The sequence below is a fragment of the Scomber scombrus genome, chromosome 14, assembly GCF_963691925.1.
Source record: "Scomber scombrus chromosome 14, fScoSco1.1, whole genome shotgun sequence".
Lineage (NCBI taxonomy): Eukaryota > Metazoa > Chordata > Actinopteri > Scombriformes > Scombridae > Scomber > Scomber scombrus.
The window spans coordinates 6,425,648-6,451,947 of NC_084983.1; the positions used below are offsets into that span (position 1 = coordinate 6,425,648).

Below are 26,300 nucleotides of genomic sequence, written 5' to 3' on the forward strand. Positions count from 1 at the left end.
TTGTGTGTATTTCAGATGTGTGCAGGTTCATTTCTGTTCATGTACTGCTGTATTGGTGGATTTAATAATTGTCATAAGCTGTTTTAAATCGGAGTCTGGACATCTTTCGTCCATGTTTTTAGCGAGCACAACGAATAAACAGTAAGCGTCTGTGCTGGTAGGTGTACAGTTCTGTGTCCTGCTGCTTCTCTTATTGCAACAATTTTCTATTTCCGACCATCAGAGCAATTGATCCTGATCACTAAATGACTGCAGAGCTGTGCGCAATCTGCAGGAAGTGCTTTTTTCTTTGGTGCAATCCAATTTAAAGACCCTCATATTTGTTGAATGTGTAACTGCTCCATGTATCCGACCTGTGATCGTCATTAGGGGGAGGTGTGGGGGGGGGGGGTTGCACCTGGATTCATCTTTGTGTGTGAGAGATACATTTACAGCTATCTCAAAAATGGAGTCATTAAAAAAAAAAGAAGAAAATCAGTGGCTTAGACGTAGAGGGCTCAGGCATTGGCGGAGTGTGATGGTTTGACAATTGTGTTACATCCATTAAAGGTGTGAGTTATGAGTTTCACAAACAGCGTGCTAAAAGACAGCCTATAATTAAAAGAGGGAAGTTCAATTTCATGTCATTTGTTGGATGACCACAACCTTTAATGAGTCATTCTAAAAGCACATTTGCAGGAGACTTGATATAAACGTTCCCCCCCGCCCAATGTGCAACTGAAGTGTGTTTTCCAGTCTGGAGTGTTAAGACGCTCAGCCCTGTGGAATCCATCGCTAAAAAAACTCCTCATTTTGATGTCTGACAATCTTTCATGTTGCAGCTGCGAGAGAGTAGCAGTAGCAGCTGTACCTGCTGTAGTGTCTCCCTTACAAAGATAGAACTGGTAGCATCTACCTCTCTCTGCGGAATCAGCCGTCGATTCCTGGAAGATCCCGAAGTGTGTTTTGTAGAGCGCCGCTGTCGTGGAATCAGTCTGCTGTGTGTTTGCAGGCTCGATCAACACACTGAGTTAACACCAAGCTCCTCTTTTTAAAGTTGAGATCACAAGAAAGCAGGTTAAGAGTGATGTGTAAGATTAAGAGATGATGGGCTTGCCGTTATTTGTGAAGCATTATAATCCTCCATGTGCTTTTGTGGATGAGAGAATTAGATCCTGGCTGATACTGGATTTCTGGGGCCGATACAGATAGTACGGAATAAGAAAATCCTGATATAGCTCATCTTATTTATACAGAATACATTCATAAGTGCACACAGTTTACGATGATACCTCAAATGTGGTTGTCAAACACTTGTGGCATGATATTTTACTGTTTAAAGATAAAGTTTGTCCTTTTCCTTTTGAAAACCCGTTACCTACAATACCCAGAATGCAACTGAATTCCATTCACCCGACTGTACAGAGCAGGTGTTAGCAGCTAACGTAGCCTCAAGCCTCTACACTAAACATGACTGAACTAAGATTGACTGGCGAGGAGTGCCAGGGATTTAACATCTGTAGATTTGTTATGAAGGTCATTGATACCACTCGGTTCGGTAGTGCTCCTGACAGTTGTTAGCCTCGGGCGACTCAGACGACTCAAAGTGTGAACAACAGTTGTTGGAATTGTCGCCTGAGGCCAAATGTAAATGATTGTTACGTTTCCTGGGAAAGGGTGAAAGAATGGCATTGTATGTACGGAAGGTCTGAAGGGTTGAAACTAAATATGTAAATACAGAAATGATTATGTAATTAAATGCTAGAATAAATGAATAAATACATCATTTTCTAATTTAATGCTTGATTGGTACCACAAATAAATAAATCACAAATGAAATGAGACAAATATATAAATGTTAAATTTATTTGTGTATTTATTTATTTATTTACTTATTCATTTTGATAATGTATCTATTCATTTCATTTATATGTGCTTTTATGCATCCATTGTGTAACTTGCTGCAGCAAAATGAATAAATCACAAGCCAGAGTCGTCCACCCCACCCCCCACCAAGTTGACAGATGTATTTATTTTGCTGTAGTTTAACTATGGATAGATGAAAATAATAAATGTTTAATGGTTGTTTAGTTACTCAATACATGTCTGTGCGTTCCTCACTGCATTAGCAGTAGATTCCTTTTTCTTGTGTTTGGGTGTGCAGTCCTTTACGTGGACTAGTCTCTGTTTTGCTTGTTCTGCTGGGTTGGAAAAACACAGGAATGTGTGGTGTTTGTTGAAAATCCTTCTAAATGTCTAAGATACTCCAGACATGTAAGGAATGATGATGTTGAGCATTTCTTCTTTTTTTCCCAACCACCTGCTGTGTTGGTGTTCTTCCAGGATCTTGTGACTGTTTGTACAAAAGTCCAGCCAGGGTATCCACAAACATTTAAGTGCATCTATCATCTATCATGCAGTGTTCTGATAAGTCCTAGCTTATGTTCTAGTGGCTGGTGAGAATCCAAGAGTGAGTATTGGTCTGTGTATGTGAGTTTATACTCCAATGTGAAAGCTACTGTCCTCTTCAACGTACTGTATATGGCAATGTTCAAAAAGGCCAAGCTGTTGTTGCTGATATACCTTCTCTGGTATGAATTCAATGACACCGTCTATAGAGTTAATGTGCTCTGTGAAGTCTGAGAAGTTTTAAATGTGACCCATGTGTTTTCCACACATCTAAACCAGTGGGTTGATGTTGTTCCATGAGGGAGTTCAGGTTTCTGCTTTCTACTTCTTCCATATAGGGGTTGGTCACAATGGGAGATGCTGGTGGGCCCCTGTCACGGCCATGCTTTTGTCTCTACTGGAAATAGGTGGTATAGGTGTTCAGACAGAGTTCCAGCAATTGGTGAATCTGGCCTGGGCTGAGGTTGGTCGATGATATTGTTCACGATTGATGGTTTTCTCCTTCTGTAGCTGTTGTAAACATCATATGGACTCTTTCTTGTATCCACTGGTGGCATTCACCTCAGTGTCTCATATTTCTTAGAGTCATAGACTACCATGGTCACTGTGGGACCTGTTTAGAACCTTTGTTAACCAGTGGGATGGTGATGTTTGGTCCCTTGCTCACAGCTTTCCTTTCCTGGATGTTGAGGTTGGCAGAGGCCTTTGCATCAGAAAGGTCTGCCAATACCTTCAACCTGAGCTGTTCTGCCTCCTTTTCTGTTGTTGAAGTGTAACTCTTTAAGTGTCGGTGACACATGTTTTCGGGTGTTTTGTAGAGAAAGGATACATGAATACATTTAATGGTCCTCATTAGTTTGTAGTTCGTACTGTGCCAGGCGCACAGCGGCATCTGCATATTAGCCTTTATTATTCAAAGCACGGCCAATAAGGACTCCAGGGGTTCTCAGATCTTTCAGTTAACCTCAGCCAAGTGGTAGCCTGCACTCCACCCCACTTGCACCTCTTCCCTATTCTCATTAGTCTGTATATGAGAGACACCAGCGTGAATGAGATGCCCACTGGGAACCTCCACCAGTCAATTTCTTTCATCAGAATGTCTATCAGAATGTTTATTGGCAGAGCATGGCTATGATATAAGAAGGTAAAAGTAAAAACAAGGATACACCTACTTTATTTTCTTTGATGTCTGTTGCTTGATTCAGCTGGTAAATGAACCTGAAGGGCTGACTACACCCTCATCTAAAGTATTGCTAAAGTATCTCTTTCAAAAAGTGTCTTGTATATTTCAGCGTGCTGATAGCTCAAGATGTTGTTGTGCCGTGCGTCCCCAGAGCTCTGCTGTTACTTCCATATGGCCAGTGAGCTAACTGAAATAATTGATGGCTGGTTGAGTTTGTGTCTGTCCTCTCAGTCTGCTTCCTATCCTTCTCTAGAGAGGTTGAGCTGTCCAAAACTCTTCCACAAACCCTGACACCAGTTTTTCCTCTGTGGCTACTTGTCACAATGGAGTCCGCTGGGTATAGACCTGTGATGAACCGTGAGTTTTAGAACCGGGCCTTCAACTCAGCCACCCCGCCTCTCAATCCCCCCCAAACACACACGGCAAAAAGTATAAAGCAAAAGATTCATGGAGGAATAAGTGACTGTAATACTTTAACTAACCTTGATGTCAGGTAACAAGAATAACATTGGTTATTAATCAACGCACTCATAAAAATCACTCAAAATCAGCAAAGGGAGGCATGTAGAAACAGTTGTTTGCAGCTCTCTCTCTCTCCTTTGTTGCCTTTCCCTTCGCTTCCCCATCATTTAACCTCTGTTTGTGGGTTGTTACAATGGGGGGAAAATGGAATTAGAACAGGAAATGTTATTTACAACCACAAAAAGCAAGCAGGCTAAGAAAGCAAACACATTTGTCTGTGTATCGATCGATCGATCTACTCTGCTTTGTTTCACTGTGCAGCACAGCACCTACACACGACAAAACATGGTTCTGAACCAACAGCTAATAGATAGTCACTTGCTGTTTTTCTCCATAAAGCTCAAACAGAGGGTTCCAAAAAATACAACTGAGGGGGCAAAGCCTCTTTAAGACTTCTTGTGGTACTGCCTGATCTTTCTCCATACTTGTAAAATGCCAATGCAAATGACTTGGCCTTTGATAAGGCATTGCAAAAAAAGAAAAGAAAAGATGAATGAACCTTCAGTTATGTCTGTGTTTTATTGATAATCCCAAAATTACCCATACTTCTAACTGCACCCATCGTTAGCTCCTTTCTTTTCTCCTTTTTTCTACAAATATTAGGGATAGTTATTGGAAAGCTGAAAAATTAATAACGTCTTAATTTAAGCATTAAACTACAAGAACTTGACGTAGTGAACACATTTAGAACAGATAGCAAGTGTTGGCACAAGACAGTCGGTGTTGTATTTAAATTGAACATTTTATTCATAATCAGACTACATCATTTTATTTCACTTGTCTTGCAAAGAGAGAAAGTAATACTTTGACCAGTGAGAATGTCTTTTTCTCAAAGTAACAGAAAACTAAGTACTCTAATGTTAAGTTCAGATGGTTATCAAACTCTTTCCATTAAGTTCCCCTGTGCACAATGCTATGAATCAGTCCTATGTAATACATGACATTGTACTTTTCTTAATTTGTCATTACTTCAAGGTACAATTCCGCAAACTTTATTCCAATAGAGCGTGAACAAAACCATTTTTCATTATCATGAAAATACTTCTGGATAATGTATTTGAAATTTAGTTGACCATGTCACATAAAAACTTAAGTACTATTGATTCTTATGTTTGTAAAAGCAACTGAGAAATGGAGATGGTTATTTATTTTTTATTTTTTGAGCTGTATTAAAATATAGGGTTTACATCTGTTAATGCTACTGCTTTAATTTCGTCTATTCTGATTATGCAACACATGGCACTATAGCATCTAATTATCCTACACAGTATAATCACAGGCTACTTTCATTATGATACTGTATTCAATGCTTCCTCAAACCATCAGTGCACATGTTTCCAGCTCCACATATAGAAACAGGAAGCGGGCTGACAGACAGTGAACATGGAAAGTGGGATGAGCTCAGTGGAGGAGTTTGCCACACAATTTGTGTGACTTCAGCTCTGAACTGTCTTCATGTATTACGAGGTAGGTGAATGAGGAGCTGCACAGGTGCTTGTAAGGAGGTTAGATACGTGAAACGGAAATGAAAAGTCAGTCAATGGATATCAAAATAATGTCTCTTTCAAACCTGACACACCAGGATATAGTGAGAGAGGAGGCTGTTCAAAATTGCGAAGGGGCTTTTTTTTCTCATAAATTAAAATTCATTGAACATGCAATAATAACAACCACAAAAGACTTGTTTCAAAATCAAAGAATACATTTATTAATCTGAGCTCTGACAAACCTCAGACCAAGCGCCATTACAATTAGTCTCATGAAAAATGAACCAGCCAGCTTTGATTTGGAGTAAAATAAAATTAGGCAGCTTAACTTAATTAGGCTACTTGACAATAAAGCTTATTTGTCAGTCCTTTGTGAAATGGTCAATGGTTGTGTCATTAAGTTTGTCCTTAGATTTAAGCTCCAAGAGAAGTCCTTTCTCCGTTGACATTGTCTTTATGCACCTCAGGGCCGAGAATGACCGCTCAACTGAAGAAGTGGATACAGACATGGTCAGTGCTAGACAGGAGAGGTGATAAAACTGTTGCATGCTCTCAGTCAGCTCCTTCTGTGTAGGGAAATGAAGCTGGTCCGCTGGGCTCCCTGCCTCAAAGTTTGACACATTGTACATGACCTTCAGTTCAGTCTTGAGCTCGGGGAGATCAAAGTGCAGCGCCTCGTATCTTTCAAACTCAGAGTCAGGGAAGTTTTCTGTGTATGTAGAAAAGTTGTTTGGGTCCAGAAGGACATGGAACGGGAACGTTTTGTGGTCCTTGAATGTGTTCCGAAGTTGAGTGAGAATGTTTTCCAGGATCTCTCTCTGTATGGCTGTTGGTGCACAGCACACACATCGTATGTCTCTGTGCCTTGCACTCGCCAGGAGCCGTGATTTCACTCAGAATGTCTTTATAGATGCTGTCAAAATTCCCCCTTTCTCTCTCTAGCTCTCTACAGTGCTGTAAAAGTCATCAATAAGGACAAACCAAACTGGATTAAAACTCTTATTCTACAAGGTTAGGGTTAGAGTTAGCAGCACATCAGAATATAGAAAGACTGAGTTGAATGTGGAGAGTAAAAAGCAGATCTCAAATCTTGTCAGCGGTTTCATGTACACATCTGCACGATGAACTGCGTCTTCGGCAAAGTCATTGTGGTGGTGAACAATAAATTCAAAGTGTACGTTTAACAGATTTTGCGAAAAAGGCTTCTAGGTTACTGAGATGAGAGAAAAAGATCTTGCACTCCTTAATTTTAGCAATACTTGGCGACGTGACAAGGTTCAGAGAGTGTGCATGAAAAGAGCTCTTGGTATTTTTTCTTTAATTTTGGCTTGTACTCCATTTGGACTAGAGGCCATGACTGCAGCTCCATCATAACAAAAGGCCACTACTTTGGCAGTGCATTCATAGTCATTTAATAACTCAAGAACCTGGCCTTCCACTGCCTCTGCAGGCTTGTTCCAACTCTCTTCATCAAACTTGAAGAACCTCTCCTTCACACCACTGTCAGAAACATAGCTCGGGACATCTCCGCAACATTACTAATGGCAGTAGTCTCATTGACCATAACAAAAGATGTTCTTCACTTCATCCTTCATGGCCTCAGTCATTACATCCGTAACCAACTGTGCTCTGTATTCAGTGGGCTGTACAATGCAGAAACAAAGCCTGAAGCTAGAAACTCTTTTTGGTGTAATTCTTATTGGACTGAACTGGCACTATTTTTGGCCCGGTGTCCAGCTCTATCCATGCTTCCCCTCTGGTATAGACAACCACAGTCCTGCCCTCTTTCTTGGTCCACCAGGCTCCCCGGATTGATTTTCTTGGAAGTTTAACTCCAACTTCATTTTATTTCCATTCGGAGAATAGTTATCTCTGTGATTTCAAGTAAACACCCACACACTCACAGGGGCATTTGTAGTTTTCCACACAACCCATATTATGGCAACTATTTAATACATACAGGAGTAATGAGATATGCATTAACAGATGGTATTTGTTTTGTGTACATCTGTTGCCAGTGATACATGGGTGGATTTGTTAAATTGTGTGAAGTATTGGACAGTTATTGTAGGTGTGTGTTATTGAATGTGTGTATTTCATAGAGATAAAAGCAGCAGGGACTTCCTAATGAAATGAAAAAGTGTTTTTAATCTCAACTTCAATGTAGTGCCACTGTTTTATGTATCTCAATTATGTAAGAATGCAATATGTTGGTATATTTGTGGTTTCTGGTCTTTTTTTGACTATTGTTCTATGCAGAATAGTAAGTAATATTCTGTATCATAATTAAGACAGGGTGTCTTAAAGGCAGTGGTGGAAAGTAACTAAGAACATTATTCATAGAACGTATTCAGGTACTCTACTGTACTGAGGTACATACTTTATATTTCCACTCCACTACATTTCAGAGGGAAATATTGTACTTTCTACTCCACTACAATTATCTGAGAGCTTTAGTGAATTTTCAGATGAAGATTTGTCATAATGAATAATATAACAAGCTTTTATAATGAAACACATTGTTAAAATGAAAACCAGTGGTTACCAATCTTTTTGTCTTTTGATGTTTTACAAAAAGCAGTGTGTAGTCGGGTGATTTTTCAATCTAAACTTCTCACATGGTTTAATTTCAATACATTTTCAAATAATATGATATTAATGTTGGTTTTATTACCATAAAATGTGATTTTGTCATTATCAGTGTTGGGCATTATTGCATTACTTTGTAACTGTTGGAGAGTGGAATTGTGGCACGATGTATTAATTGGTGCACCATGGGACCTTTGTTGGCTAAATCCTGGTACATGCTGGACCTATTGCAGTGCTCATGTTAGGATCGTGCTGTTTTGGCTATGTATGTAGAGTTAGAGCAAGTTCAGTAAATGATGTAACAGACTTCAAAGTGTGGTTGCATTATTGCTCCTACATTACCACTGTAAAACATTACAGTAATGTAGAAGTTCTTTGATAAATGTATTAATGTAGAACAAAGTACAGTGTTATAAATAAATACACTACTATACTGTATTGAGACTGGAAATGGGATTACTGTTATTTGACTTTGGAACAGTTTTAAATCAAATACACAATACTTGTAAGTAGGATCAATTCGTTGACAATAAGAAAAATATAGACAATTGCCGGCCATGCCCTTAACACATTTCTCAAAAAAGTTTTTTCCATCTTTAGTTGAGTTGTTTTGAAATTCTGTGCACAGTGGTGGTGTAGGAGGTCTGGCAGATCTGGTGCTTAGCAGTAACAGAGATACTGGGGTAAGAATCGGCTGTCATGGCTCCAAAGACAGGTTTGTGATAAAAGAGACGGAGCTTAAAGCTCCTCTCAGATCTCTACTGTCAGTACTATCCTGTTCAGCTTCTCTATATGACATGCTCCACTATTTCTGCCCAGGTCTCCGTACAATAAGCCGGTAGAAATATCCCTCTGCGTGGATGATGGAATTGCATGAAAGAGCAAAGCGCGGTAGTCTTTTTGATTAAATCCTGTAGGAGTGAGAAGCAGAATCTGACCCGGGGCCAGCTGACATCAGTGCTCTCCTCTTTAAGGTAGCAACCCATTTTAGCGAGAAAGCCATTCGTCAGATCCAGTCCAGTTCTAGAGAATCGACCGACCTTGGCTCCCCTCTCCTGGCTCCTTGCATCTATATTTCCCTTTGTAGCTTGCACCAGGATGGAGAATAAGAGACTCTTCAATGCTGCTGCTAACATTATTGATGAAGGCAGAAAGAAGCTCACAGCACAGAGGGTTTAAAATTCTTGTACAATCTGCCCGTCATGCTCCCTGAAGAAAAACTGGCACAGACATCAGTTGAGGACTAAAAAATGCTTCTGATATTAGTCAGTAATGGCTGAAATATATTTATAAACATGAATTAAGAAAAAGGATTAAATATACTTCAAACGCTTCCCATATAGCGTAAAAAAAAGTATTGGTGCATATCGAACAACATGCCGATATGATATATCTGTGATAAGCCAATATCGGCCAATAATATCGGCTGACCGATATATCAGTCTGGCTCTAATCAAAAAATCCCAAAGCAATGTTCTTGTAGTAAAACATAAAACAAAAAACTAAATAAAATTTGAAAATGTAAGAAATCATCTCTGCCTATTGTTATTGTTGTATTTTTCATTGGTGTTCTGTAGTCTTATGTACTGTAAGAGCAATTATGAATCATGATATACATGCAATTACATTTATTGTATATTATTGCAGATGGTTTAATTTGCATCAAATTGTGAATAAAATGAACTGTAAATAATGTAATAATCATCCTGAGTGAGTCATTGAAAGACTGCTGGGCTAAACATTTGCTTCATCTGCTCCAGCAGCTTGCTAATGGCAATGCCTCTTTAGTCTTCTGCCTGTGACCTTTCCCCCAAACAAAGGACACACCAGCAAGTTGGATTTTATTTCTAAAAGGTCTGTTTTTCCTTCTTTCTGTTCACCAAAATGCACATTTAAGAACCTGCTCCAAAGAGATGAAATGACAAATTAGCATTTTGTTTTGATGTTTTAGATGCTGTGAGATTAACTGGAGAAAATTGCCGTTCAGCCTGCAGGCAGGGATGGTGCTGAAATACTGTACAGTTCAGGAAGGAGCTCACACTTCAGACAACACAGAAGGTGGGGATGATTGCCTGTGACAAACGCTAGGGGTCAAAGTGTAAAGTCGCAGGGGAAATGGCTGTATTAAATCAGATTGCTACTGACTGCAGTCTGCACCCATTTAGAATAACTGGCCATAACACACCAAGTGTAATTATGCGACTAATTGTATTCATTAGATCATTATCCACAGTCAGAGGCCATGAACATGTTCTTGTGAGTCCTGTCACAGTTTTACACACCTATACTGTAATTTGCACTCTGTGACAGAGTCAGGTCACAGTCTTTACACCATAAACACAAACACACACACAAGCATAAAAACACTGAGGGTAAGACACCTGTGCTTGTGTGCTGTGCTGCCTGATCATCATGTAGATCATCTTGATAGCGGGTTCTGCAGCAACATTTCTTTAGCATATTTAGTAAGCAAAACCACTTTCATGACGTGTGAAATATGCTTTCTTCGGTGCAAGCACATGAAGCCACAAAAACTAAAAAACTACTTTCTGACAGGGGTGTTAGTTTGGTTTCACACGTGCAGGGACTCGTTAAAGTGAAAGAAGAAGAAATTCTAAATAAGCTTCTTTACTCCTAAAACATGAACCTGCTTAACATCATAGTTTCCTTGATTGAGACCTGATTCTTTATGATATTACATTTGTGACTTTACTACGAAGAATATGCAGAGGAGATAAATGAGTTTTTTCAACCCTGAGTACTGCCTGCAGGTGTTCCTGTCAGCACGCACTACAAACAAGGTAGGGCAGACTGTGTGCAGCCTTTGAGGTAAATTCAGGGCAAAACAAAGGAGTCCGTGCTGCTCGGTAAGCTGGTTGCTGTGAGCGCACCATGTAATAACTAGAATAACATTTTATATCAATATATGTTCACTTGGAGGACAATATAAAAGGTACACTGATAGCAGAGAAGAGAAGTGTAGTGAAGTGGACATGTTGCTCCTCCGCTCCCCCATAAATTACACCCTTGGCCTCTATATTTTCAGTTCGCTGGAAAATATTCATTATCAACCATAAAATCTGTACAACTCAAATGTGAGGCCTGTAGCATCAGTGGAAGTCGTGTCTTGAATTAATGTATTTATGTCTGCTTTGAGAAAGTTTTTTCTAGTTTTGGATTATTTACTATCCTAAAGTTTTGGCTTGTATTTTTATTTAATTTTTTTATATCCAAAGCTATCAGAGTGTTCCTTTAATCTCAGTCATCTATTGGACATATTTATTCATATATAGATCTTCTTTTAAAACTCTTAAAAAAAAAAAAGTACCATGTGTGCTTATAAATTCAGTCCAGCTCTTGCTCATATAATGTGTATTTTTATTGCTTAGTCTGTAATGAGATGGTGGAAGCTGGACTTGTTTTCTGGCTACAGCTCACAGCTCTGTGCATATTGAATTGGTCAGTTAGAGGAGAGTTAACTGCAGCCAGCAGCAGCAGTCTCGGTGCATCAGGCCTGACCTAGCAACCTGCAGGCCAGCTGACCACAGGTTCAGATCACTGGGATAGTCTTCCACTCTGAGGGATTTAGAGGACACTGAACATCACTCTCAAGAGAAAAAGATAGATGGATTCTAATATTCAGCTCCAGATTAATCCAGTGCAATTTCACATCAGTGCAGATTTCCAGCATTGTGATATTGAAAGCTTTGTATTCTCTTTCAACCCCTCTGGCTATCCCTGCTGGACTACCTCCACAGCCCAGGGATACTAACCCCTTCTAAAAATAGATGATCAACTACTATAGTAGCAGGTCCAGATACCGAACAGCAGTGTCACAAGGACAGAGGGTGGAGTCACCATCCAGGCCCTGCCCCACCTGGAAATATGTTGCGTCCTCTCCCGACACAAATCTGCAGATCAGTTCTTATCTGTCCTTCGCCCGATGAGGGGGCGATCCTGGGCCGGTCTGTTCTTGTTAGAGGGACTCTTGTCAGGCGACATTTCTTGGATTCCAGGAAGGTCAGCCATGCTGGAAGCAGCAGACTCATTGTCAGTGTGAGTAGAGGAGAAATAATTGGCTCATCCGTCCTGCCAGTTTGCACTCTTACATCCTGTGTAATCCTGGGTTTATTATTGCCAGAGGGTGGACCCTGGATTTGGTTGGGGTTTTCCCAGAGCATTTGTCCATCCAGTCAGATTGATCACCGCTCACAGACACCGTGTCCCGCGTCTCTTCCGGGGGGAGCACCACTGCCCCGCTTTCTCCATCACATCACATTGATTGGCAATACAAGACTCAATGTTTAACAGGTTTATGGATACAGCTAGTTGTGTGTCATACAGCTGGCTGCTAATCCTGGGGATTGAATTAAAGAGTTCCAGGGATTAGTCTGTGTCAGGTGAACACAGGGAAGTGTTTTGTACTGGAAAGCACTGCAGTTATGGTGTTTACAATTCTGTGTTCAAAGCAAGATTTTTATGGAGATGGTTTTGTTGATTTGAACATCCTGTTCTGTCAGTTTCTTTGAGTGAGACAGAAACTGGGCTGTGTTTTTGCTTTGGGTGTTAGGCACACAAACTGTTGCAGTGGTTGTTGATTTTCACCTATTGTGTTCTCTATGTTCAGTTCAGTCATCACACCAAAGACATGATAGTCCTACACAGTTTGACATGGACTAAAATACTACCTTTAATACTAAGTTGTAGCATGTGTTTCATTTTTTAAATATATGTTTAAACCTTACATAATGTTCAGGGTATGACCCGTTTTTTAGATTTGAAAGCTGTAAAAACAACCAATACACATTTCTTTTAACCCAGCTTTTCCTAATGTGACCCACAGTTTACAAAAATGGAATTAAAATGCATCTTTTTTTTAATGTTTGTGCAGCTGATACATATTTTTATAAATGCAAATGTACAAAAAAATCCCAAATCAGCATTCAAACATATTGTTGTATTCATCATATTCTATAAAAATTTTCTCCTGAACCATACAACAGTGATTGTGAATGTCTTTTTTCACAGAAGGATTAATCAAACATTTACTAATGACTGAAGGGGAATTAATGAATGTGATTTGGTGCAGAGACTAATTATGAGTCAGAATAGGAACAGTATGTAAAGGTTAATACACACTGAATCACAGTTTATTTTTCATTAACACAAGAATGTTTTCACGCCAAAATAAGTTCTTTTATTCGAGCTGAATTCATTCCACTGAGGACATTTTCTGAGATTGAACATGAACCTCACCGCGGTGGTCTTTCTTTTCACGTAACTGAAAAACGAAGTTGAGCGTAAGTCGAGAAGAGCGTTTGTGGGAGGATTTTATAGATCGCTGTTGTGCTCTGGTTCCCGCTTTCATCTCCGCTGGTGTGATACAGCGACTATCGCACACTCTGATGAGGTTTTTTAGATACTGATGTGTCACCCTGTGTGTGTGTGTGGTTGCCTCAAAAGAAGTAGTTGTCTTTGACATCAGATATATCCATCAACATCGATGGTGTCGAGAGTTTCTTGCGATCACAGTTGATAGCTGATTACTATGCTCCCTCACTGTTTCCAGAGGCCCTTAAGATGCTGTACACTCTGCTCCATATGAATGAGGCTCACTCAGTCAAGGATGATGAGGCATAATCACTGCCAACTGTTTGCTACCACAAGAGGTGGAACATGGGAAAAGCTCATTCGCGTGTGTGTGTGTGTGTGTGTGTGTGTGTGTGTGTGTGTGTGTGTGTGTGTGTGTGTGTGTGTGTGTGTGTGTGTGTGTGTGTGTGTGTGTGTGTGTGTGTGTGTGTGTGTGTGTGTGTGTGTGTGTGTGTAGGGGGATGAAATGTCTCTCTTAATCCTTTTATACAAAAAAAAAACAAAAATCAAGTGTGTGTGTGTGTGTGTGGGCGTGTTTGTGTGGGCAGGTGTGTATGTGTGTGCATACACACAAAAGCCATGCAAATGCAAGCTGTTCCCTGGGCTGCCTCTATCATCCTTCAGCAACAGCCAGTTGATGTTCCTGCTGGGCTTTCCAGCCTTCCCTCGCCACTGCTTTTCCCCCCCTCAGCAGTAAATGTGACCCATCCTTGGTTTGAGTAAGATGAGATGTGACAGCAGAAGGCGACTGGAGAGGAGGCCCGATCAACCTGTGGGCCCTGGGAGAGTAGAGCTGGAAGGATAGGAAGGAAACCCATCTTTAGTGTATGAGCTCTGATTTGATATTAAGAAGCTTTAGACTGGTGTATTAGTTTGGAGTGATTTTGGCCTTTACCCTGCAGTAAAGATGTGTTTTCTTTATTGTATTTTAACAAGATGCTCACTGCCTGAATGAATCGTATTAGCTGAGAGTTTTATTATGCATGATTGTGTAAACACTTGGATGGGGAGCACTGAATCCTTGTTATTTCGCAGATGGCCAGACATTTAAATGCTCACAATTTTAGACAAGATATTGCATTTGGGTACATTTGTGGGGTTTATATCGACTGCTGATGTCAAACTTTGACACTAATGTGCTTTTATAGTCTATTTCTTTAATTTCATAGTACAAATGATGATAATTTGATGTCGAGTGAGTGTCTTTCATCAACTTTTGGAGTTTTTTTTTCATGCTGTGAACAGTGAAGCTACAGGGCAGTATATAGTCTTCTTAGCTCTGGTATTTAACTTTTGATATGGCTGCGGTGCGTCAGCATGTGTGGAACTTTAAACATTCATAATTTGACCCTCTCTGTACAAACATGCAGGAGGGATCAAACCTCAAAGATTCTGCTCATATTTTTCAACCTTGAGATAAGAAGTATCCCATTTCTTCTCTTTTGATCAGCTGACATTTGGTTAGATGATTCAGCAGTATGTTTTCCAGCTCTGTGTATTAAAGCAATGCACTGTGCAGGTTGCAGGGATGGGAAGGTTACTTTGGAAATGTAATAGGTAACAGATTACTGCAATTGCAATTACATTTGATTACTTTTTAATTACTTTTCTAATTTTTCTAACAAATGTTTTCAGCTGTACCCATTAAGCATCAAAATCTAAGTTCAGGTGTTTTTCATGGATACCGACATGATATAAAAGGGAGATCATTTCTTATAAAGCAAGATTTATCTCTCATTTGAAAGTGTATTCATTAGTTCATGTGGATTTTGGAATATAAAATAAAGATATGTGAGCTCCAAATAAGCCTATGTCATGATTTATTTACAAAATATGAAAGAATATTGATTTCAAAGAATTGAATTCAAGAATTCAAAGAGTCTGATTTGAGTGAAACCCCTCAGCTTTGAGTGGCAATGTGGATTGATTTAATTGGCAGATCAAGAGAATCAATCAATAGCATCAAACAGCTTTACTAAATGGCCTGACTGGAAATGGCAAAACGAATATTATTCAACATATAGCCTGAGGTTTTTACAGATAATATTCAGATGTAACCCCCTTTGTAATCATCACCATTTTCATAGGTAACTGTAATTTAATTACCAATGAACTACTGTTTTAAACTGATGATAATCCTTTTTTTGGTTTCTAAATCCTGAAATAATTGCACACATTCATGAATGATCAAAGTCAGCTGGTGGCTGTATGTCTCTACACTAGTCTCTAGAGGAGGTTACCTGTTCTTGCTCTCTCTTCTGCAATGATGAAAGATTTTTTAAAAATCTGAATGCAACATCAAGACAATCCTAGCCTTATTTCACCTATAATATACCCACTGCAGTTATATTCAGATATATGACCATGTCTAATCCCTGGTAAGGTGAAGTCTGAACACTGCTAGAGGCATGTGGCCATCCATATGCGCTTTGTTCCCCATCAGGTGTCCGGTTCGTCAATACCATCACATGAGCACATTCCTCTGATCTCACCATGTAGAGCATCACTCACAAAATGGTGCCGTTTTCATGTATTATGCAAGCACACAGAGAGAGAGAAAAAAAAATCACTTTTGCTGTCATCTCATTGCAATGCAGATTGTCTACCAGTGACATCTTTGTAATCAGTGAACAATCAAAGCTGATTGCTCTTGATTCTGACATGTTGAACAGGGCGGCGCACCTCTTATAATATTCAATTTAACAGTCAGTGATTACAGTAGTTTAGACGAGGGAGAAGACGATGAAGACATTCACTGGTGCCTCTTGTGAAAGGAAGACAGATTGAGACATATGCTTTCAACATGTGTTCAACACACCACACATATACCAGAAATCACAGTAGGTCTGTAAGGTCATATGTGTCAAACTGGGAAGGATTCAGCTCTCTGTTGAATATATATTGTAAATGCTCCACCTGCTCTTAGAAATTTGTCCCCAGAGGTTTAAAAAAAAAAAAAAAGTTTTGGACAACCACTTACTGATTTCCTTTGGGCAAAATCATGAAGGTTTGCTGCAGCTTTCTTTGCCTTTCTTTCCATCAAATAAAGGATTTCATTTTGATTTTGGCCTTGGACGCCTGTGTTTGCTGTCTGCACACAACAAAACTGATGGGAGAGACAAATAGAAGCAAGGTTAAGGGTGAAAGTGGTTTACTAATGGAGCCAAATGGATTCATTTGTTCACCCCCTGACAACCCACTCTCTCCTCTTACTGTAATTGGCTCTGCCGAAGCTTCTTTACCATCCAAACTAGTTGAAAGATGGCAGCTATTGAAAACACTTCTTATTCACATGCAGTCCTCAGGCTCTCGCTGGTTTAATCTATTTTTCTTTCCCCCTCAGTTTGTTTACCTAATTAAAGGAAGATATTGCTCAATTATATGAGCTCGGAATATTGAAATATGTCATTGCGGCACCACGTTTTGTCGAGAAAAAGCTTCTTAATTGCTTCTATGAATAGAAAAATACAGAGCGGTTCCAATTCTAAGCTTTATCCCGTCCTGTCCTTTCACACAACTCTATTTTTAAAAGTTCACAGTGGTATAAAAAATGTGCAATTAAAGATATGATCAATGTATGATAAGAAATTCATTTTTAAAAAACAGTAAATTTGCAACCTTTCCTGAAATAATGTGGCGATATGAAGAATAGGCGTTTGGAATGATTGCAAATGTACACACTAAGCTAAACTACATTTAATTCCCGTGTGAATGTGAAAATAGCAATTATCTGTCTGTGTGTTAATCTTAGGAGGCAGATAAGACATCAAGTGTTTCGATTTTATTCCACCCGTCAAAAATGCTTATTTGATCCTATTTTGGGAAACATCAGCAGAAAATTAATATGGCTAAAGAATGTCAAAATTGCTGGGTTGAGTGTTTCATTCTTACTGTGGATATCAAGAAATCAATGAATTAATTATATAATTATATAATTTAAAATCACCATAACTACTCCTCCTCAGCTCCACAATATATGGTACCAGTTATATGGTACTAGTTTGGCTACACTTCCCAATTCACTTGAATGAGAAATAGTATACAGTAAAAAAAAAAAACCTCATAAATGATGTTTTGCAGCATTTATAGGAAGATATTTAACAGTTGCGTGAACCTCAGCTTGCTGTATCCACATATCAGTCACAATATGTCACAGCTGTGTAACATTGAGAGAGCAAAAGGGTTTTAATTTCATCGCAAACATTTATATGACAAGGTAGACAGATGCAGTTGAAAATATACAATAACTGTCATGTGGATGAATATATTAAACCGAATAAAAAGCAACCGTGCTCCATAATGAAAATGTGTTTTTTACCGGCTTCTGTAAAAACAAAAATGTCAGTGCAGCTGAAGTTAATAACTAGACCCCTGCCACTCCTCCGCCTCCCAGCTCTATCAGGATATTGCTCACACGTTCAGTGGGCTGAATGGCAGTGTAGTGGAGAGAAACCCGTTTCAAGAGACAGATAATCACTGGCTGCGATAAGAATTAGCAAAATATGACAATTCCTCCTTTGTTTGTTTTTTTGTGTTTTTTTTCAAATGAGTCAGGAGTCGTGCATTTCCCCTTCGCTGCTAACAGTTAAAAAGGCTTTTTTTCTGTGATCGGAATTTACATAGTTCATCAGAAATATGCAAATGGGAATGGGTAAATGTTGATGGGTTGTGTGTGTGTGTGTGTGTCATGAGCAACCGATGGCCCTGCCTGTTGACGCACAAAGCTCATTGTGACATTCATGACAGGCAAATATACCTTTATGAATAGAGTACAGTTTTGATAAAACCTACACTTTGGTCACCAGAATACCTATATGTAAGGTAGGTTTTATTTCCAATTGTTCTCATTGCTTGTTAACTCACTCATTATTTATCATTCTTTATTCTTTTTATTGCTGCTCTTTCTATTTTTGCTATCCACTGGGACTAATAAAGGATTATCTTATTTTATTTTACCACTACTTATGATAGTGTGTGACAGAGTGTAACAAGCCTTTACCTTGTTACACTCTGCATCTCAGCCCGTCTTAACTTGAAAACAACAACAACAAAAAAACTGCTGTTCCTAAACTTAGCAAAGATGAAAAGTTAGCTTGAGAAAAGGCATTTGTTGTGTGAAATTGTGAAAACTGTGTCAACTGTGTGAGTGTTAAGGTCAAAGCTTGAGACTTGGCAGCTCTGAAAAAAAACTAGTCTACATTTGTGCTAGCAGCTAGCTGTGATCTGTATTCAGGCACAGCAGTGCTTGAGCTAAATGTTGCTAACATGCTCACTTTAATAGTGCTAGCAGGATGATGTTTATCATGTTCATTTTAGACCAGCAGTAGGCTATGTTAGCATGCTGACATTAGCTAATTAATGCTAAACACAACGTGCTGCCAAGGCTGATAGGAATGTCATGAGTTTTTTTTAATATTATTTTTTAGAGAGAGAGAGAGAGAGAGAGAGAGAGAGAGAGAGAGAGAGAGAGAGAGAGAGAGAGAGAGAGAGAGAGAGAGAGAGAGAGAGAGAGAGAGAGAGAGAGAGAGAGAGAGAGAGAGAGAGAGAGAGAGAGAGAGAGAGAGAGAGAGAGAGAGAGAGAGAGAGAGAGAGAGAGAGAGAGAGAGAGAACAAAGGTCCCTTGTCAGACATTTCAGATATATGGCATGCGTTGTAACCACTCAGCTACAAGGGCACTCTGGATGTCAAGAGTTTTGCAGACATAAACCAAATTGTTGGAAAAATAGGTCATTTTTTGTGTGAAAAATGTCATGGCAAGGCATCACTTAATCACCTCATGGTGGCACCAGAGGTAATGACAAGGAATCACCAAAGTCAGTAGGATGTATCCTCTGGGGATCATGAATGTCTGTCCAGAATTTTATGGCAAGCCATCCAGCTGTTATTCAGATATTAAAGTCTGGATCAAAGTCTGGATATACCGGACGACCGACATGCCCTCTCGAGAGCCGTGATGCCAGCATGGCAAAAATATTCTAGTCTACACTGCAGTCAGTATTGAGCCATGGCTGTGAAATGCATGAATGAGTGTGACCTCCCTGGATGGACAAAGTGGAACATTGTTATTTTTGAATATGAAGTTCGACCCTGCTGACACACTTCAGGAATAGCATAACATGTCCCATTTACTTAATACCTTTTGTCCACTCACAGAACTGATTCGCCTCCATTGTTTCGCCTCAGTCTGTGGTTTTACATGGTACATACACAGACCCAGGTGGCTCCTTTGGTATAATACAATAACCGCACTTAATCCTCTTGATTCTTGCTTTTACATAGATGGATACTGCTTGAGGGTTGCTACTTTAAGTGCCCTTTTCCTTCGACGGCTGGCCTGGACTCACTTTGCATATCTGTGTTCAACCATCTGCAGAACAAAACCTGAATCAGATGTACTACAGAGCTTTGATATTCCCTGTCTGTGGCAATCTGCCGCTGACTTGATTTTCATTAGAGATGAAAGGGGGATAAAACACAATAAACAAATCCTGCTAAATATCTGGATAATACACACGCATACACACACACACACAATACCTTCAGTTGTTTTATGTGTGTATTGCTTTGTGTGCCAGTCCACCCACAAGTATTTGATGGGAATACAGAGAGCCATGACCAAAGGCATAAAGCATAATTAGCTTTGTAGCATTTGGGTTGGGTTTAATCAGGAGGGCATTTATTTCAATTTATGAAAGCATGTCTACTGTACGTAACTTGACCCACCAGACCACACACACACACACACACACAAACACACACACACACACACACAACATTTTCTCTTTCATCCAACTGCTTAATTAAACGTCTGTCTCACAAGTGCTCTTGCTGCAAGGTGTGGCCAGCTGCATAATTATAATAGAAGTCAAAGGTTTTAATTCACATGTATTAGAAAATGTATTAATTAATTGAAGCTGGCAGTATTGACAAAGTAATACTGCATACTCTAATACTGCAATATTTTACAGAACATATATGTGATTTGCTATAGTGACATTTTGTGTGTGACAAATAGCTTTAATACACCAGACAATTGTGAAAATAAAAATAGTTTGTAATGTGATGTTATTAAGTCTTGCATCAGTGTATAACCCTCCAAATCATTCGTTTCTAACAGCAGAAATTGTTAGCCTTGGTAGCAGAGTGGCTTTAGGGATGTCTATGTCAGTCATGTCCATGGCTCCTAGATGATGGGGCATAATGACTGTGGTCAACATCCCTTTTTTCTGCCAGCAGCACATTAACATTTATGATTCTAAGTCAAATATTTTGACAGCTGTTAGATGGATTTCCATATAATCTTGATGTTTGTTTAAAGCAGTGTTTAACACCAAGGTAAAGTTGCTAAGAATGATATCTCTTTATACAAGTCTGGATGTTGTTCAACTCCTTCCTCTATAGCTGACAGCCTCTTTCCCTCTTTGCTTCCAGCTCTGGTGTTGCCTCGAACATTGGGACCGCAGGCTGGCCCAGGTCACGTTGATGCTGGTGGGCGCTTGCCATTACTCTCTCCGCCACCTCCCTCTGCACTGCCGCCACTTCCCTTCCCCACCATGGCTATGAGCAGTGACCCTGGATGTGAGAGGCTGAACCCTGATTCGGACGAACAGACCAGCAGTCTCACAGATAGCATGGCTGCCGTGACGACAAAAGACTCCGGCGGCTCAGCTACCAACGGCGTGAAGAACGACGGGGCTCAGCAAGAAGGGGCTCAGGCAAAGAGGACTCATCCGATGCGGCCTCACCTGTCAGGGAGGAAATTGTCGCTGCAGGAGAGAGGCACTTACCTGTCCTCAGGCCCTGGACGAGGATACACACACATCTCACCTCGAGTGGCTCGCAGGCCCACAGTGGAGTCTAAACGTGTGTCTATATCAGACGCTCAGGTGAGGATTTATACAAGAAAACACATTCCAGTTTCAGACATTTTTATTCACATTTGGGTGTGGAAGATGGTATCATAGCAGGGAGTGAAACACAAACTGAGAGAACGCAGCATTCTGCATATGAGAGCATCTATCATACAGAGATGAAATTAATGTTTAGCTCGATATCTCTCTGCAGTATCACCAAAGGAAGAAAAGCAGAAAGCCAGTGGAGAACATGACAGGAAGGAGGAAGCATGAGAAGGTGTATACTTTAGTCCTCAATTGGCACACATTATAGAAACACACCTCTGTCTTATTATTGGATTTATGTTAATGCCTCATTATCCTAGCTTGTGTCAGGGATGTGCAGATATATGATACTCTATGCTTGGCACTGTGAGCAGATTCGGCTCATAATGACATGCCAGAGCACTGCGTTTTGCTGTTGGCTTTGACAAGAGCACTTTTGACGCTTTCATCAGACAGACATGAAATGCATTCTGGCCAGCTCTATGCTGCTGGATATGCCATAAAAGAAGTGAAGGGAGCGTGTGAGGGTAGTTAATGATTTGCCATGGTAATCATGTGGAGAAATTCTTGTGCTTGCATGTCTGTTTGTATAAGTGATAAAAAAAGAATGATATAGCATTCTTATTGTATTTTACTCACTGTAGTTTCTGCTTCATCACCCGTTTTCCAGGGTGTCAGGGAGGGAGGCAAGAGTGAGCTGACAAACCCACAATGATGCATTTAATATGGATACATTTTAGTGCTGAATCAGTATTTCAGGATACATTTTAACAATTACAAACAATAAAAGTAATGTGATGCCTTTTGGCTGCTCACTGTAACTATTGATATGTGATCTATTTAGTATAATAACTTTTTAGACCCTCTAAAATCTTGTTTTGGGGTAAGCTGTTTTGCATTTATCTTAAAGTGAAGGGCACCTTTAAATGAATAGTTTTGTACATCTTAGGAAATATTTGAATTACACCACTTTCATATCCATAAGCTAAATATGAAGCCATAGCCAAGAGAACAATTAGTTTAGCTTAGCACAAACTCTAAAACAGCTAGCCTTCCTGAACGTGACGAAATCCACCTTCTCAAGCTAACTAATGATATATTTTATGATTCATAGCCTATAAATAAAGATGGGCGTAGCAAGGTCACCTGTCTGTTTTTTTTGGAGCAAGTTTGAAGCCCAGAGTAGCAGCTTGTGTTCAGGTGCCATCTTTTTCCATTTGGAGCCAGGACCTTCCAAATAAGGAAGGTTTTGCTTATCAGGCTCTTGAAACCCCACTACCCCAGAACCAACCTAGCTTACGTGGAACACTTACAGCTACAAACTTGGGCTAATTGTTAGTTACTTAAGCTAAATTGTGCTAACAGGGCAAGTATCATGATCAAGTAACCTAACATTAAACTTACCAAAATATTATGACAATAGTGTGAATCCAGAATCAAGGAAGTGCAGCAGGTGAGCCAACTGTCAATCAACACCTACACAACGTCAATGCTACTACAAGTCTTCAAATTTTATTAACAGAGCAATATTTTCTCCAAAGGACCACCAGTACACTTAGTAGAGAGTCAGAATTTAGCGATTGAGACTATAATGACTAATCGAAAAGTGTGATTTACTTTCAATAGAGAAGTTGAATGGGAGTCAGTTGGAGCCAGTACCTAGCGGCTGTCTGTGGCACTATGAGGTACTGTTACATTGGCTTCAGCCTTAGTTTTTTTGTTTGTAGGGAGTAAACATATAAGATATAACTTGTAAATTAGTGAGCTTTCGTGGTGCTGGTTACCTTTGGACAGAGCCAGGCTAGCTGTTTTTCCCTGCTTCAAGTCAGTGTGCTACACTAAGCTAACAGCCTGCTGTGGTAGCTTCATATTTAGCATAGATGATAGAGTGGTATGAACTGGTCCTGTGGAGGGAGTTTCAAATAGCTTATAAGTAACCGTCAAATATATCATTAGATAAATATCACATAGAAAATATGCAGCTAAAAACATGAAAAAATCAACTGTCTATTTGTGCTAACCCATGAATACTAAATTATTATGTGGCTGTGGGTGACTCCCAAATCTCCATTTGCCTCTGACTTTTTCCAATTCAGAGTGAACATTAAAAATTCATGACATCTGCCAGGATGTGGAACCCCTCTGAATTTAACAGATTGCTGTTACTCAAAGACCTGTCATTGTGTCCTTTCCTATCTGAAAATGGGGTTTCAGCTCTCGCACTGGGCCATAAAAAGGACTCATGTTGCTTGTATTTCTCTGCTCTCACTGGATTTACAGTTTGACGCACTGGAGAGAGAGAAAGGGAGACAGAGCAACATTTTTTGCTTGCACAAACATCAGTAATGAGTGACATTTTCCTGAGAGAAATACATACCAGGCAATGAGCAGTGAGGGTTTTTTAGCTGTAGTTGACATGTTTTTTTGTTTGTCTCCATGGAATTTCAGTTTTTTCTTCTTTGCAGTCTGAGCTGGTACACAGGAGTTTCTTAGCTGTTACTTAATATAGCAGCAGTTACAGTGATGAGAATACAAGAATCACTTTTTCTGATATCCCCCCACCCTCTATATAGACAAAAATTGCTCTTCTTGGACAATTTGTGAAGCCCCAGACAAACTAAGCCATGCAGTGAAATACTGTGTGACCTCATTCACATTATATTACCCATAACAGCGTAAAACTGTCACAAATGGTTGTACCAAAGCACAAAAGCTTCTGACTACTTTCTTTTCTCTGTGAATTTCTTCTGTAGGTTCTTCACCCCTGACTTTCTCATCACATTTGTTATTGTCCATCACACATAGGGTCTATAATTTCCTCTCACCATGGGAAGTGGGATTAATTTAATGACACATTAAGTTCTCTGTTTATTGGATTAAGAAAATCCAGGGAAAACTACCTCAATGTATTGCTAAATGTTTGCATTTATACTCGAGAGCATACAGTAAAGATTTGTGTGAAAACAAGATATGAATTCAAGTTCAAATAAAAAGCATTTAATCACAGGAAATCCAATGAAAATGATTACTGAGAGATCCCACTATAGACTTCATCGAGGAAACAAATGAGGACAATATTGTGAAGGTCCTCACAAGATGAGAATCTTCATTAGTGTTCTCAGATGTGCATTGGGTGCAGCGAGCGAGCAAATAAAGATTAAATACTGAGATATGATCGATAAACTACAGAGGAAACCAAATCAGAGCACCTGGTGTATGTCTGAGCCTACGGCAGTGCTAGTTTACAAACCATCTGCATCGAAGCCATTGTAGATGAGCGTGAATAATCTGACAGCTTGGCAGGAAAAGAAAGAGAAGGGACATGAAGAGACCGCTGTAGACAGACCTAGAAACAAGACACCCACATTAAATTCAATCAGGAACCTGAACATTTCCTTACTAACTAATCTAGCAGTACCTGCTGTGGACACACAGTGCAATTTTGCAAAATAGATTTTTGCAGCTCTTTACTGATGAGTCTGCTTGTTATTGTATTTAAAGCCACTTTGCATTCACAGACTGCATCTCCCTTGCAGGCTCTCACACCAAAAAGGATTAAACTGAAATCCTTTCCTTGCTTTGTTAGGAAGGGATAGAAACCACCATGATGATATTTGAGATTGATATACCAGTGAGCTGTGAGAGTCTGCTATTAAAGCTTGCATTAATGACTGATCAATAGCTTTTATTGCACCGTTTGCTCCATTTAGATATAACTGTCTAAGTGGACAGCCTTGTAAGTTATACAGTACTTGTTGTATCTGACTAACTGTGTATTAATACAAGCTGCAGAAGAAATTAGAACATGAGTAACATTGGCAACCCCTTGAGCAAAACTCTTCACCAGACATTAGTGCGGTAAATGATGTGTTTATTTCGATTCTTAAGTACAGCAGTGGTCTCCCTCTTCAGCTGCCATTGTATCATGTTGCCACAGCCTTTATAGCCTTCTCTCAAAATTCATTTGAAAATGACAAGTTGAGGAAATCGTTTTACATTTCTAGGATTTAAACGCTATCAAACCCGTTTGCTATCAAGTTCCGTTTTCATTACTCCCCTCCTCTGGCAGGCAGGTAGACACATTATTCATCATAACAATCAAATGCACAGACATTGATTTTGAATGGCACAGTGGCAACGATCTATTTGCTGAGCTGTGATATTGATCGGACGTTGAGTAATGATAGAGAGATGTGGAGAGTTTGGAACAGAACAGAGGACAAAGTGAGTGTACAGATGTGAAGGGAAACACATAGAGGAGAGATATGTGTGTTGCATACTGAGCAAAAGCCAAAAGTGACAGTGTGACAAAAAAACAAACAAAAAAATCCCTCCAAAGATTTATCGTGGCCAACTGAACCATTTGAGTTAGACTCATGTGTGCGTGCATGTGCATGTGTGGCAGATGTATTTAAGGCTTTCTGCTTTCTCTCTTTATCCATCAGCCCTGACAGAGTATTAACTGCAGTGCAGTGCTCACTGAGCATGTGCCAGCAAACTGTGAACCCAATGGAGGTCCTCTCAAACAATCCCTCCTACTGCTCTTTTTCTTTTGAGTTCCCCTCATTTGGCTTCCTCTTTATCCTTCACCGCCCTATTTTCTTCTCTCTCTTTATCTCTCCAGGCCCAATCAAAGCAATCCTTTTCAAAGTTGCGCGGCTTGCTGCACCTATCATAGCCACATCTTCCATTCTTCCCATCTCTCACCCTTTTGTCATAATCCCTGCCCACAGTGCTTCACACCATCATACCCGACAGTGCATAACCCCACAATCCTCCCAATCCTCACATCTCCTACAACACCAACAGTAATGCTCAATGCAAGCTACATAACCAACATATTATGTAACCTGCTATATAAAA

The 26,300-nt window shown here is 39.7% G+C and overlaps 1 protein-coding gene across 1 annotated transcript in view; it reads left to right on the top strand.

The window, feature by feature from the left end:
* Nucleotides 1–26,300, top strand: part of camkk1a (calcium/calmodulin-dependent protein kinase kinase 1, alpha a) — a 57,342-nt gene that overhangs the window by 2,375 nt on the left and 28,667 nt on the right. The window contains exon 2 of the mRNA XM_062433823.1: nt 20,971–21,425. Coding sequence (XP_062289807.1) covers nt 21,093–21,425 — 333 coding nt within the window. The 5' untranslated portion in view covers nt 20,971–21,092. The remainder of the gene's footprint in view (nt 1–20,970; nt 21,426–26,300) is intronic.